General features: G+C 44.4%; 1 protein-coding gene across 1 annotated transcript in view; it reads right to left on the bottom strand.

The window, feature by feature from the left end:
* The window catches only part of LOC122539512 (uncharacterized), a 230757-nt gene that overhangs the window by 111073 nt on the left and 104508 nt on the right, over nucleotides 1-15176 (bottom strand). The window contains exon 10 of the mRNA XM_087994168.1: nucleotides 8740-8847. Coding sequence (XP_087850294.1) covers nucleotides 8740-8847 — 108 coding nt within the window. The remainder of the gene's footprint in view (nucleotides 1-8739; nucleotides 8848-15176) is intronic.

The following is a 15176-nucleotide window of genomic DNA, read 5'->3' as shown; positions in this document are numbered from 1 at the left end:
TCAGCTGTAACTCCAATCTCATTAGGGGATTGTTGTTTCACCAGCTGGTTATAGAACATAGAAAAATACAGCGCAGTACAGGCCCTTTGGCCCTCGATGTTGCGCCGATCCAAGCCCACCTAACCTACACTAGCCCACTATCCTCCATATGCCTATCCAACGCCCACTTAAATGCCCATAAAGAGGGAGAGTCCACCACTGCTACTGGCAGGGTATTCCATGAACTCACAACTCGCTGAGTAAAGAATCTACCCCTAACATCTGTCCTATACCTACCACCCCTTAATTTAAAGCTATGCCCCCTCGTAATAGCTGACTCCATACGTGAAAAAAGGTTCTCATGGTCAACCCTATCTAAACCCCTAATCATCTTGTACACCTCTATCAAGTCACCCCTAAACCTTCTTTTCTCCAATGAAAACAACCCCAAGTGCCTCAGCTTTTCCTCATACGATCTTCCTACCATACCAGGCAACATCCTGGTAAACCTCCTCTGCACCCATTCCAGTGCCTCCACATCCTTCCTATAGTAGGGTGACCAAAACTGCACACAATACTCCAGATGTGGCCGCACCAGAGTCTTATACAACTGCAACATGACCTCAGGGCTCCGGAACTCAATTCCTCTACCAATAAAAGCCAGTACGCCAAATGCCTTCTTCACCGCACTATTTACCTGGGTGGCAACTTTTAGAAATCTGTGTACATGGACACCAAGATCCCTCTGCTCATCCACACTATCAAGTATCCGACCATTAGCCCAGTACCCCATCTTTTTGTTACTCTTACCAAAGTGAATCACCTCACACTTAGCTACATTGAATTCCATTTGCCACCTTGCTGCCCAGCTCTGCAATTTATCTATATCCCACTGTAACCTGACAGATCCTTCCTCACTGTCAACAACTCCACCAACTTTCGTATCATCCGCAAACTTGCTCACCCAACCTTCTAGCCCCTCCTCCAGGTCATTTATAAAAATTACAAACAGCAATGGTCCCAAAACAGATCCTTGCGGAACACCGCTAGTAACGGCACTCCATGATGAAACTTTACCATCAACTACTACCCTCTGTCTTCTTCCAGCCAGCCAATTCCTAATCCAAACCTCCAACTCACCCTCAATGCCATACCTCTGTACTTTTTGCAGTAGCCTACCATGGAGAACCTTATCAAACGCCTTACTAAAATCCATATACACCACATCTACCATTTTACCCTCGTCTACCTCCTTAGTCACCTTCTCAAGGAATTCAATAAAGTTTGTGAGGCACAACCTGCCCTTCACAAAACCATGCTGACTATCCTTGATCACATTATTCCTATCCAGATGTTCATAAATCCTATCCCTTACAATTCTCTCTAAGACTATGCCCACAACAGAAGTGAGACTCACCAGCCTATGTTACTCTGTACTTTTCTCAATGTTAATTTTGTGGTACCAGATGAGCTATTCCTGTGGTGAGGCTGAGTCCTGGGACTAGGCCTCTGAAGATTGAACACCTGTGTGCTGGGAGGTGAGCACTTGCTGTATCTTGGAGTTTTGGGAGAAGACTTTGCCTTCAGGAGTTGACCAAAGCCCTGAGTTAACTGCACCTGTATGATGTTCCTGAGTGGGCCTGGTTCTCCATGGAGACTGAACACTTGCTGTGGCGTGTCCTTGGTTGTGGACCCTTTTTTAGCAGTATCCTGGTTTGTCTTTGTGGCTAGCTTTTGCCTGTTTGTCCAATGTAGTGTTTGTTATGGTCATTGAATGATATTTTGTAAATGACATTTAGTTTTGCTCACTCTGTAGGCAATCTAATCCAATACAGTGTGGAAACAGGCCCTTCGGCCCAACCGGTCCACATCAACCCTCAGTAACCCACCCAGACCCATTTCCCTCTGACTAATGCACTTTGCACTATAGGAAATTTAGCATAGCCAATTCACCTGACCTGCACATCTTTGGACTGTGGGAAGAAACCAGAGCACCTGGAGGAAGCCCACACAGTGTGCAAACTCCATACAGTCACCTGAGGCTGGAATCTAACCTGGGACCCTGGTGCTGAGGCAGCAGTGCTAACCATTGAGCCATCATGCCACCATTCAAGGGTCTCTCCAGTTCATTAGCTGCTGTTTTAGTGTTTTGGTATGTTTGCAGGCTGTCTACACAGACAAAGAGCAAAACTAATGTCATTTAAAAAATGCAATTTGATCAAATTTGCAGCAAAACATGTTATGTGCTTTGGGAAGTCAGCAGGCAAGTTTGCTGCAGTATTCCTACCCTCTGACTTGCTTTGGTAGCCATTGTATTTATGTCAAGTCTAATTTCTGGTAGACCCCAGGACATTGAGAGTGGGGCTTCAGTGATGGTAACACCATTGAATGTCAAGGGCTAATGGTTAGAGACTCATTGGAGATGGTCATTGTCTGACATTTGTGTGGCATGAATGTTTACCATTTGTCACCTGAATATTATCCAGATCTTGTTACATGTGAGGATGGACTGCTTCAGTATTTGAGGAATTGGGAATATTACTGAACAATATGCAATAATTGAACATCCCCACTTCGGACTTTACGATGGAAGGCAATTCATTGAAGCAGCTGAAGAGGGTTGGGTCTCTGACCCTATCCTGAGAAATTCCTACATGTCACGTATGGCTCCAACCAGCAGAAAGTTTGACCCTGATACCCAGTGATTCCAGTTCTTCCCAAGATGTCTCAATGCCACATTCAGTCAAATGCAGTCTTGATGTATAGGGCTGTTGCTCTCACCTCCCCTCAAATTCAGCTCTTTGTCCATTTTGAACGAAGGCAATAACAAGGTCAGGATCAGTGGTCCTAGTGGAACCCAAACTGGATGTCACTGAGCATGTTATTGCTGAGAAGGTGTTGCTTGATAGCATAAGTCCTTCAGGACTGTTGTGGTGTAAGGGAGCTGAGAAATAGGAGGGTAGGGGTGGGGTAGCTGGGAAAGCCATCAGTAGATGATACTGATAAGTTAGAGGGGAGGGTGGACTGGATAGGTGCGAAGGAAGATACAGGTAGGACAGTTCAAGAGTGTAGTGCCAAGTTGGAGGGTTGGATCTGGGATGAGGTGGGGGGAGGGGAGATAAGGAAACTGGTGAAGTCAATGTTGATGCCATGTGGTTGGAGGGTCCCAAGGCAAAAGATGAGACATTCTTGACTGACTCTACTTCAAACTCACCAACTCCCACAGCTACCTGGACTACACATCCTCTCACCCTTCTGTAAAAATGCTAACCCTTACTCCCAATTTCTCTGCCCCCACCATATATCCTTCCATGAGGAGCCATTCCAGGGCATCCCAGATGGCCTCCTATTTCAAGGACCACAATTTCCCCCTCATGATCAACAATGCCCTCCAGCATATCTCCTCCATTTCCCACACCTCTGTCCTTAAATCCCACCCTTCCAACCCCAACAAGGATAGAACTACCCCTGGTCCCCACCATCCACCCCACTACTCTGCAGATACAACAGATTATCCTCTGCCATTTCCACAACCTACAATCAGACCCCCACAGAGATTTTTCCTTCCCCACCCATATCTGTACTCCAGAGACCATTTCCTCAGTGACTCCCTCATTAGGTCCACATCCCCAACACCTTTTTTTTTTCCCCCCCCACCCTCCTCATCTTGGCACCTTCCCTTGCTGCCACAAAAGATCAAGCATGTTGCTGGAAAAACACAGGCACAATCGACATTTCGCACTAGTCCTTCAGCAGGAATCCTGACGAAGGGCTTATGCCTGTGACGTATATTTTTTCTGCTCCTCTGATACTGCCTGACCTGCGGTGCTTTACCAGCAACACACTCTTGACTCTGATCTCGAGCATCTGCAGTTCTCACTTTCTCCTGCCACAAGAGGTGTAAAACCTGCTCTCGCACCTCCCCCCTCACTTCCGTCCAAGGTCCAAAAGGATCTTTCCACATTCAGCAGAGATTTTCTTGCACATCCACCCACCTCATCTACTGTCTCCATTGCTCTAGACATAGTCTCCTCTACACTGGGGAGACAGGATGCCAACTCACTGAGCATTTCAGGGAACATCTCTGGGACACATGGATCAAACAATCCCACTGCAACACCCTCTCCCACTCTGCCAAAGACATACAATTTCCTGGGCTGCCTCCACTGCCAAATCCAAGCCACCCAACAGCTGGAGGAAGAACGCCTCATCTTCCCGCCTTGGGACTCTCTGACCACACGGCATCAACATTGACTTCACCAGTTTCCTCATCTCCGCTACATCCACCTCCTTCCAGATCCAACCCTCCAACTCAGCACTGCCCCCTTGAATTGCCCTACCTGTCCATCTTCCTTCCCACTTATCAATCACCCTCCACCTGTATATACCTCCAACCCCCATCACACAGGCCTCAAAGCCCTCCGCTTCCTTTCCCGCCAAACCAACCAGTACGCTTCCACTGACACCCTCCTTCAACTGACTGAACTGGTCCTCAATCTGAACAACTTCTCTTTCCAATCATCCCACTTCCTCCAAACCAAAGGAGTAGCCATGGGCACCTGCATGGGCCCCAGCTATGCTTGCCTCTTCGGTGGAAATGTTGAACAGTCCATCTTCCACAACTACACTGGCACCTTTTTCCTCCACTCCATCGATGACTATCAGCGCTACCTTGTGCTCCTACAAGGAGGTTGAACAGTTCATCCACTTTACTAATACCTTCCACCCTGACCTCAACTTTACCTGGACCGTCTCAGATTCCTCCCTCCCCTTTCTAGACCTCTCCATTTCTATCTCGAACAACCGACTCAACACGGACATTTACTATAAACTGACTGACTCCCACAGCTACCTAGATTACACCTCCTCCCACCCTGCCCCTTGTAAAAACGCCATCCCATATTCCCAATTCCTTTGCCTCTGCTGCATCTCCTCCTCGGAGGACTGATTCCAATACCAAACAACCCAGATGGCCTCCCTTTTTTTTTCAAAGACCGCAAATTCCCCTCAGATGTGGTTGACGATGCTCTCCACTGCATCTCCTCCACTTCCTGCTCCTTTGCCCTTGAACCCTGCCTCTCCAATCACCACCAGGACAGAACCCCAGTAGTCCTCACCTACCACCCCACCAACCTCCAGATACATTGTATCATCCTTTGTCATTTCTGCCACCTCTAAACAGACCCCACCACCAAGGATATGTTTCCCTCCCCATCAGTGTTCTGGAAAGACCACTCCCTCCAAGTCCATCATCAGGTCCACACCCCCCCACCAACCCAACCTCCACTCCTGTCACCTTCCCCTGCAACCACAAGAAATGCAAAACTTGCGCCCACACCTTCCTTCCCTACAGCCACACCCCCACCCCCTCATTTCCCTCCAAGGCCCCAGTGGATCCTTCCATACCCTTCACAAACTCACCTGCACCTCCACACACCACTTACTACATCTGCTACACCTGATGTGGCCTCCTATACACTGGGGAGACAGACCACCTACTTGCGGAATGTGTCAGCGACCACCTCTGGGACACCCACACAAACCAACCCAACTGCCCCATGGCTGAACATGTTAACTCTCCCTCCCACTCCAAGGACATGCATGTCCTTGGTCTCCTCCAGCACCAGACCATGGCAACACAACACCTGGAGGAAGAGTGCCTCATCTTCTGCCTAGGAACCTGCCAAGGATGAATGCAGATTTCTCCAACTTTCTCATTTCTCTTTTTTTTCCCCCACCTTATCTCAGTGCCAACCCTCAGATGTAGCAGCACCTTCTTGACCTGCAATCTTCTTCCTGACCTCTCCACTCCCCACCCCCTCTCCAGCCTATCACATTCCCAACACCCCTCCAAGTCCCTCCTCCCTACCTTTTTATCTTAGCCTGATTGGCACACTCTCCTCCATTCCTGAAGCAGGACTTATGCCTGAAACATCAATTCTCCTCCTCCTCCTTTGATGCTGCCTGACCTGCTGCACTCTTCCAGTAAAACATTTTTCAGCTCCACCTGTATCTACCTATCATCTTCCCAGCTACCTTCTCCCCACCAGTACCCTCCTATTTATCCCTCAGTCCCTCCCCTTTCCCCACATCCCTAATGAAGGGCTTATGCCCAAAACGTCAACTTTCCTGCTCCTTGGATGCTGCCTGAATGGTTGTGCTTTTCTAATGCCACGTATTTCAACTCATCCAGTAGCTACAGTCCTCACTTTCTCCTAGCTTTCCATATGGTCAGTGTTATATCTGTACTAGTACAGCTTGGCTATGGGAACACAAGTTCTGAAAACATGTTTTCAGTACTTTTGTCAGAATATTGTCTGAGCTGTAGCCTTTGCAGTAGGTAGTGCCTCTAACTATTTCATAGTAATATTAGAGTGTATTGAATTGGCTAGAGACTAACATCTGTGATGCTTGGGGATCTTGAAGAGGGTGAGATGGATCATCCACTTGGCACTTCTGGCTGACGATTGCTGTGAATGCTTCAGTCTTATCATTTGCCCTAATGAGGTGGGCTCTTCCATCATTTGCAGATGGTATAGTTGTGGAGTGTCCCCTCCCAGTGAGTTGGCTAATCATCCACCACCATTAATGACTGTTACAGGACTAAACTAATCCTACCTGCCCGCACTTGACCCATATACAGAGGAACCGTGATTATCTGAAGGACAAGGGTGGGGTTAATCAAATGTTTGGTTCATCAAATGCCGGCTAAGTTAGCCAAGCAGTGGGACCTTGCAATCTTGTTCAGATAATCCAAAATTCAGCTAAGTGAATGCTGGATAATTGAGGTCAAACACAGGCACGTGGGACTAGTTTAGTTCGGAAACATGTTCATGTGGACTGGTTGGACTGAACGGTCTATTTCCATGCTGTATGATGTGATGCTGTAAGCTATAACTTTTCATTGATAAGTCAGACTGTTCCACATGGCACCAGTCACCCTGTGCCTCCAGCAAACAAGTGAAAACGTCTGGCGAAAGAGGATCGAGAAGCAGTATTCTAATCTGCAGAAGAATCATCTCAATGGACCCTGTAAACAGGGATCACTGAACAGCCTTCCCATCTTCACTCCACTCGTAACACTTATGATTTTATTTGTCTAGTGACATTACTATTATGCCACTGTCAGCTCTTATATGCAGAAATATGGTCTGTATTTCCCATCAATCTGGTTGTAAAAGTCTAATAAATTGCAGAATTTTGCAGACTTCTATAACATCATAAACCTTTTTGACTCTAGGAATAACAGGATTTGATCTCCAGTGCATTACCTTAGTGGAAGCTCATCTGAGACTGATTTGAAATGGAGGCAATGAGGATCTCATCGTGGATTAGTAAATGACACAGATGAAGGAAAAGAGCAGGTTTGAACTGCATTTTAGGCATGACATTGGAATAGCAAAAGATTTTCTCCAAGTGGCAGAATTGTTTCTGGCAGTCTTAAAGGGATTTCCAGAGATCACGTTGATTGACTTGGCAACAACGTAGCACCACTTGGTAGAGCTAGGAAGAGATAACTGAGGTACAACCAGTGCACTTGGGTTTAAAGAAGATGTGTGAGAGACCGAGTGCTTTGGGGAGTAAAATATCAGAATCAGGTGATAATCAATTACAATTAAAGCAGCTTAAGCATGGGGGAGAAGAAGAAATTAGAATTTTTTTTAAAAATCATTTACAGCAAGGCCAGGTGGTAGACCATCCCATTGAGCATTTATTAACTATCCTTAATTGCCCAGAGGGCTGTTTAAGTGTTAACCATGTTGCTGTGGGTCTGGGGCACATGTCGGCCAGACCAGCTAAGGTTGGCAGTTTCCTTCCTTAAAGAACATTAGTGAACCAGGTGAGTTTTCCAACAATTGACAATGGATTAATGGTCATCATTAATTTCAGATTTTTTACTGAATTCAAATTCCACCATCTGCTGTGGCGGGATTCAAACCCAGCCCCCGTGAACCTCAGCTGGGTCTCTAATTAATAGTCTAGTGATAATACCACTAGCCCATGCCTCCCCAAAGGATGGCTGAAAAGGAAAAAGAAATTGCAGAGGAAGATAAAGAAAGAGAAATAGAATTGAAAACAACAAACATAAGAAAGCGAAAGAAAACAAGAAAACTGTGGAATATCACATCAGCTTAAAGGAATGTAGTTGCAACAGGAAATCACAGAAACCCTACAGTGTGGGAACAGGCCATTTGGTCCAACAAATCCACACCAACCCGCTGAACCCACCCTGACCTTTTCCCCCACTCTATTACTTTACATTTCCCCTTCCTAAGGCACCTTACCTACACATCCCTGAACACTATGGGCAATTTAGGATGGCCAATTCACCTGACTTGGACATGTGGGAGGAAACTGGAGCGCCCAGAGGGAATCCATGCAGACGGGGAGAATGTGCAAACTCCACACAGACAGTTGCCCGAGGCTGGAATTGAACCTGGGCACCTAGTCTTGTAAGGCACCAGTGTTAATCACTGAGCTACTGTGCCACCCATGATGTCAGAAACTGATGCACATCTGACCGGCTGTGCTTTTCCAGCACCACTCTGATCTAAACTCTGGTTTCCAGCACCTGCAGTCCTCACTTTTGCCCAGAAGGATAACCAGTCATGCAAAATGACTGGCAGCCATACCAGTAATATCCATATCCTGAGAATTATTTTTTTTTAAGTTTTGGCTAAATAGCTGGCTTTCATCCAACAGATGCTATCTGGCAATAAAAGTGGCAGTAAGCATCACATTGCAATGCTCTGTTCTTACCATTGATGTAACCCATTGTTTGCCATATTCTGTGCCAAGCATTTTTATGTTGTTAAGATGAGTTGACACTGATTCATCTCCCTCTCCACAAAAGCCTTGCACAAGTTTCTGTAGAAAAAAAAAACAAATGTATTAAGATTCTCCATTCTCACTGGTGACTTTGCAAAATCTCAAAAGCTCTATGCATCATTTGCTAATTTAAATGTTAATTACAATGCATGAAGGATAGGCAATCAAAGACCTTGCATTTACACAGCATCTTTAACATTTGAAAAAATTTAGCAATGTGCTTCATTGAAACATAAAAAGATAAAAATGGAGATTGAGTCAAGGAAGTAAGTGTTCAAATAGATAACTTAAAGCTTGGGAAACGAGTTTTGCTTTAAGACGAGTTTTAAAGGAGGAACAATATGGAGAAGCAGAGTATTGCAGAGGAATTTCCAGTTCTTATAATGAAGCGAATGCACAGCAATCAATAGTGAGATAAAGGAAGTGTGATGTGGACAAAGAGACAGGTTCAGAGAAAAGTATGAGGAAAGACAAAAATTGTAGAAGTAAGTTAGGAAAGAATTGTAAAGGTACAGTAGACTACAGGGATAAGGAGGAGTGAAACAATTAATTAGCTGAGTAGGTAGACATTTTGGTCTGCCATGTCTAAAGGAACAATTCACCTTGTGCCATTTTTGTCTTTTTCTCCACAGTCCTGAAAATATTTCAATTTAAAATATTGATTTCATTCCCTTTGAATCTTAATGAAGACTGTCTTCACCACACTCAGGTAGTGCATTCTAAACCCAAACTATTTGTTGTGTAATAAAGCTTTTCCTTATGTCATCAGTGCTTTCTTTTTTACTAATTATCTTAAATATGTTCTGCTGTGGTCCTTGATCCTACTTTTATATTCTTTCGTAAGAAATGGGGATCACTGTCAAGACGACCATTTGTTGCTCCACCCTCATTGCCTTGAACTAACTGGTTTGCAAGGCTATTTCAGGAGTGGTTTTGAGTGTCTTGAGGAAAGGTTGGACAGGTTTGTATCCGCTAGGGTTTAGAACAGTGAGAGGAGACTCGATTAAATTTCATAAGATCCTGAGAAATAATGATAAGTTGGACATGGAGACAGGCTTCTCCTGGAGAAATGGGGTCATGTTGTAAAAATAAGGGCTTACCTATTTCAAGCAGAAATGATGAGAATTTATTTTCTCAAAGGTTTGTAAGTCTTTTGAGCTCTAAGACCATAGCATATGGAATGAGCTCCCAGAGGAAGTGGTGGAGGCTGGTACAATTGCAACATTTAAGAGGCATTTGGATGGTATATGAATAGGAAGGGTTTGGAGCGTCATGGGCGGGTGCTGGCAGGTGGGACTAGATTGGGTTGGGATATCTGGTCGGCATGGACAGGTTGGACTGAAGGGTCTGTTTCCATGCTGTATATCTCTACGACTCTATGACATAGGAGCCGAAGTAGGTCTTTCAGCCCATCAAGTATGCTCCGACATTCAATGAGATTATGATTAATCTGATAAACCTCAACTCCACATTCCCATCTTTTCTCTATAACCCTCGATTCCCTTACATAATCCCAGTCTTGAAGATATTTAATGATTCAGCCTTGACAGAACTGAAAAAAAATTTCATAAATTCCCCAACCTGAGAGAAGAAATTTCTCCTCAACTCTGTCTTAAACATATTTTAGTTCCATTTTGCTTCACAAAGGAAGGTACACATTAAAATGTTGGGGATTGCGTGGCCCCACTATTTAGAAAAGGGATAGAGAGAAAACAGAGAATTATAGATCTAATAGTCTGACAGTGGCAGTTGGAAAAATGCTCCAGTTAATCATAAAAGATTTAACTGTATAGCACTTGGAAAACAGTGACAGGGTCGGATAGAATCAATATATGTTACAAAAGGGAAATCAGGTTTGACAAATCTACTGGAACGTTTTGAGAATGCAACTAATTTAGTTGATAACGGGGAGATAGTGCTTTAGTTGCACTTTCAGAAGGCTTTCAATAAGGTCCACATAAAATATTAGGACGCATAAGTGAAGAACATAGGATTGGGTGTTTGGAAGAGACAGCCAGTGAATGGTAGGTAACCTCAGAGATCTGTGCTAGGACCCCAGCTATTCACAATATATTAATGATTTTGACAAAGGAACTCAGTCTAATATCTCCAGATGTGCAAATGACATAAAGCTTGATGGGAGAGTGAACTGTGAGGAGGATGCAGAGATGTTTCAGCATGATTTGAAAAAGTGAGTGAGCTGGCAATTGCAGTTGAAATATAATATGGATAAATGTAAAGTTATCAATTTTGGTAGCATACCAGGAAGGCAGATTATTATCTGAATGGCAATAGGTTGGAAAAGAGGGAGTACAATGAGTCTTGGGTCTCCTTATACTTCTGACACTGAAAGTAAACATGCATGTGTAGCAGTTGGTTAAGAAAGCAAATAATACTTGGACTTCATGGTGGGAGCAGCATGGTGGCTCAGTGATTAGCACTGCTGCCCCATAGCACCAGAGACCTGTATTTGAGTACCTGTGTGGAGTTTGCACATTCTTCCCATGTCTGCATGGGTTTCCTCCAGGTGCTCTGGTTTCCTACCACAGTCCAGAGATGTGCAGTTTAGATGAAATGGCCATACTAAATTATCCAGGGATGTGTAGGCGAGGTGGATTAGCCATGGGAAATGCAGGGTTACAGGGATTGAGTAGGATGTTCTCCAAAGGGTCAGTGTGGACTTAATGAACTGAATGCCCTGCTTCCACTCTGTAGGGATTCAATAATTGACAGGATTTAAGTACAGAGACTGGGATGTCTTGCTGAAATTGTATAGGGCCTTGGTGAGACCACACTTGGACTATTGTGTGCAGTTTATCTGAGGAAGGTTTCTTTGGCTCTGGAAAGAATGCAACAAAGGTTTATCAGACTGATTCCTGATGGTATTTCTCACATATGAAGAGAGACTCTATCAGCGAGGGTCATATTCTCTAGAATTTAGGAAAACTAGGGAGGATCTCATAGAAACCTGTGAAATTCTAATAGGATGAGACAGGGTAAATGCAGGATGGATATTCTGCATGTCTGGGCAGACCAAAGGCAGGGGTCACAGACTAAGATTGCCATGTTTGCCATTTAGGGTTGAAATGAGGAGAAATTTCTTCAATGGTGAACCACAGAACACGATTGAGGAGAAAACCATAAATGTTTTCTAGACGAACTTAGTTTTAGTTGAATGGGCTAAATGGGTCAAAGGGTGTGGGGAGAAAGCAAGAACAAAGAACTGTGTTGGATGATCAGCCATGATATCAAATAGTGGGTGATTCAGGCTCAAAGAACAATTCAGTGCAAGATTTATACACTTAATGGTAAGATCCTGGGGAGTGTTGCTGAACAAAGAGACCTTGGAGTGAAGGTTCATTGTTCCTTGAAAGTGGAGTGCATGTAGACTAGGTAGTGAAGAAGCTGTTTGGTTGACTATAGGGATTGGGAGCTTATGTTGAGGCTGCACAGGACATTGGTAAGACCACTTTTGGAATACTGTGTTCAATTCTATTCTCCCTGCTATAGGAAAGATTTTGTTAAACTTGAAAGGGTTCAGAAAATATTTCCAAGAATGTTGCCAGGATTGGAGGATTTTAACTATAGGAAAAGATTGAACAGGCTGGGGCTATTCACTCTGGGGCGTCAGAAGTGAGGGACGACCTTTTAGAGCTTTATAAAATCATGAGAGGCATGGACAGGGTGTATAGTCAAGATCTTTTCCCCATGGTAGGGTATCCAAAACTAGAGGACATAGTTGAGGTGAGAGCAGAACAATTTAAAAGGGACCTAAGGTGCAACTTTTTCACACGGAGGGTGATGCGTGTATGGAATGAGCTGCCAGAGGAAGTGGTGGAGGCTGGTACAATTACGTTATTTAAAAGGCATCTGGATTGGCATATGAATAGGAAGGGTTTAGAGAAATGTGGGTCAACCGCTGGCAAATGGCACTAGATTCATTTAGGATAGTTGGTTGGCATGGACGAGTTGGACCAAATGATCTGTTTCCATGCTATACATCTCTATGACTGTATGACAAAAGGTCTCTTACTCCTATTTTAAATATACTGTATTCAGATCACTGATGATTTTGAAAACCTCCATCAGATCTCCTCTTAGCCTCTTCTACCCAAGAAGTACAGTTCCAGCTTCTTCAGTCCATCCAAAGATGTGCAGATTAGGTGAGTGGGCTATGCTAAGTTGCTCATAGTGTTCAGGATCTGTGAGTTAGTCGGGGTTAAATGTAGAGTAATAGGGCAGGGGAATTGGTCTGGGTGGGTTGGTCTTCGGAGGGTCGGTGTGGACTTGTTGGGCCAATGGCCTATTTCCACACTGTGGGGATTCTATGATCCCTCATAACTGAAGGTCCTTATCCCTGAAAGCATTCTTGTGAGCCATTTCTGACCCTTGTACATTTGTACACCTTGATCATGTCACCACCCCCAGCCTTCTCTGTTCTTTAAGATTAGAATTCCTACATGTGGAAACAGGTCCTTCGGCCCAACAAGTCCACACTGGGCTCCGGACAGTATCCCACCCACACCCATTCCCCTATCCTTTATTTACCCCTGACTAATCCACCTAATCTACATGTCCCCAAACACAATGGGCAATTTAGCGTGGCCAGTTCACTGAACCTGCACACCTTTGGATTGTGGGAGGAAACTGGAGCACCCAGAGGAAACCTACGCAGACACATGGAGAATGTGCAAGCTCCACACAGACAGTCATCCAAGGTTGGAATTGAACCTGGCACTGTGAGGCAACAGTGCTAGCCACTGAGCTATGGTGCCACCCACTGTGGGGCTGTGTTCAAAGGAAAACAGCCCCAATCTCTCCTTGTAGCTACAATTCTTCAGCCATGGCAACATTCTGGGAAATCCTGTCTGCATTATCCTCATTATTATTTCCCCACTTTCATTCTCCATGGGGCCTGTGTTCACTTTGGCTTCTCTCTTCCTTTTTATACATTTAAAGAAGCTCCTGCTGTCCATGTTCATAATACCTGCAAGTTTTCACTCAAAGTTTATTTTCTTCCTCTTTATTGATGCTTTGATCAAATGAAATAATTTCAAGTTTGCTAATGACTGAAAACTGTGAGGAATTGTGAGTGGAGAGTAGGAAATAATGAGGCTTCAATATGATTCTAATAAATTGTATGAGAGGACAAATACTGTACATGAGATTCAGTCTAATGTGGGGTGAAGATATCCATTTGGACAACAGAATAGCAGAATATTATTTAAATAATGATAGATTGAAAAATGTTGATATAAAAGGGGTCCTGCAGGTGGAGCAACCATTTTCATTTTATTCATCTGCGGTCTGCCTACATCGCAAACTAGACCAGCATTTATTGCCCATCTTAAATTGTGGTTGGAAGTCAATCACATTGCTATGGGTCTGGAATCTCATAAGGTTGGACCAAGGATGACAGAAGTCTCCTTCTCTGAAGGACATTAGTGAATCAATTTCTTTTTGACATTTGGCAATGGTTTCATGTTCATTAGGGTCTTAATTCCAGATTTTTATTGAATTCAAATTTCACGATCTGCCATGGTGGGATTCAAACCTGGGTCCCCAGAACGTTATTACCCGAGTTTCTGACCAATGGTCTGTTGATAATGCCATTGCCTCCCCAGCATTTAGGAAGATAAATAGCATATTGACTTTTATTGACAGAACAGCTGAGAACAGGAATGAAAATGTCTTACTGTAGTTGCACAAGGCCTTGATCAGACAACGCCTGAAGCATTATGTACAGTTTTTAATAATGACCTCTGGGGTGAAGGGCTTATCGTATGAGGAGAGGTACAGTTAATTGGGCCACAACTTACTGGAGTAAAAGAAAGAACTGTGGATGCTGGAGATCTGAAACAAACAGAAAAAGAAATTGCTGGAAAAACTCAGTAGGTCTGACAGCATCTGTGAAGAGAAAACAGAGTTAATGTTTTGAGTCCAGTGACCATTCATTGGCTAGCAACCCATGAACCCAAGCCATCTTTAAAGCACCCGATGTGCACCCAGGCGAGCATTCCCAGGCTGCCCTGCTCATTAAAGGACATGTGCACAACATGTAGGAGAAGGGGAAGATGTCACTGCAATTCTCCAACCTGGAGGTCTTGCACCACCATGCCTTGTTAGCCTGATCCCAGATTGTGGAAGAACAGCCAGCAATGCAGAAACTAGGTCAGTGTCTACTCTGCCTGACATCCAAATCCTTACCCATATAAGGGGAGAATTCTAACCCTTGAAGGACAAAACCAAGACCCCTCCTGCCACTCTGTATGGCACTGCCACACTCCCCTCAGTCCCATTATCGCACCCAATCTTTGTTTCTAACCAGTGACCGCCATGCCTTCTCTCTCTTTTTACTTGCAGGTTCC

The sequence above is a fragment of the Chiloscyllium plagiosum genome, unplaced genomic scaffold, assembly GCF_037043375.1.
Source record: "Chiloscyllium plagiosum isolate Xiang-an unplaced genomic scaffold, Cpla_swu_hap1 HiC_scaffold_2, whole genome shotgun sequence".
In the NCBI taxonomy this organism is placed as follows: domain Eukaryota; kingdom Metazoa; phylum Chordata; class Chondrichthyes; order Orectolobiformes; family Hemiscylliidae; genus Chiloscyllium; species Chiloscyllium plagiosum.
This window is presented reverse-complemented; position numbering and strand designations above follow the sequence as displayed.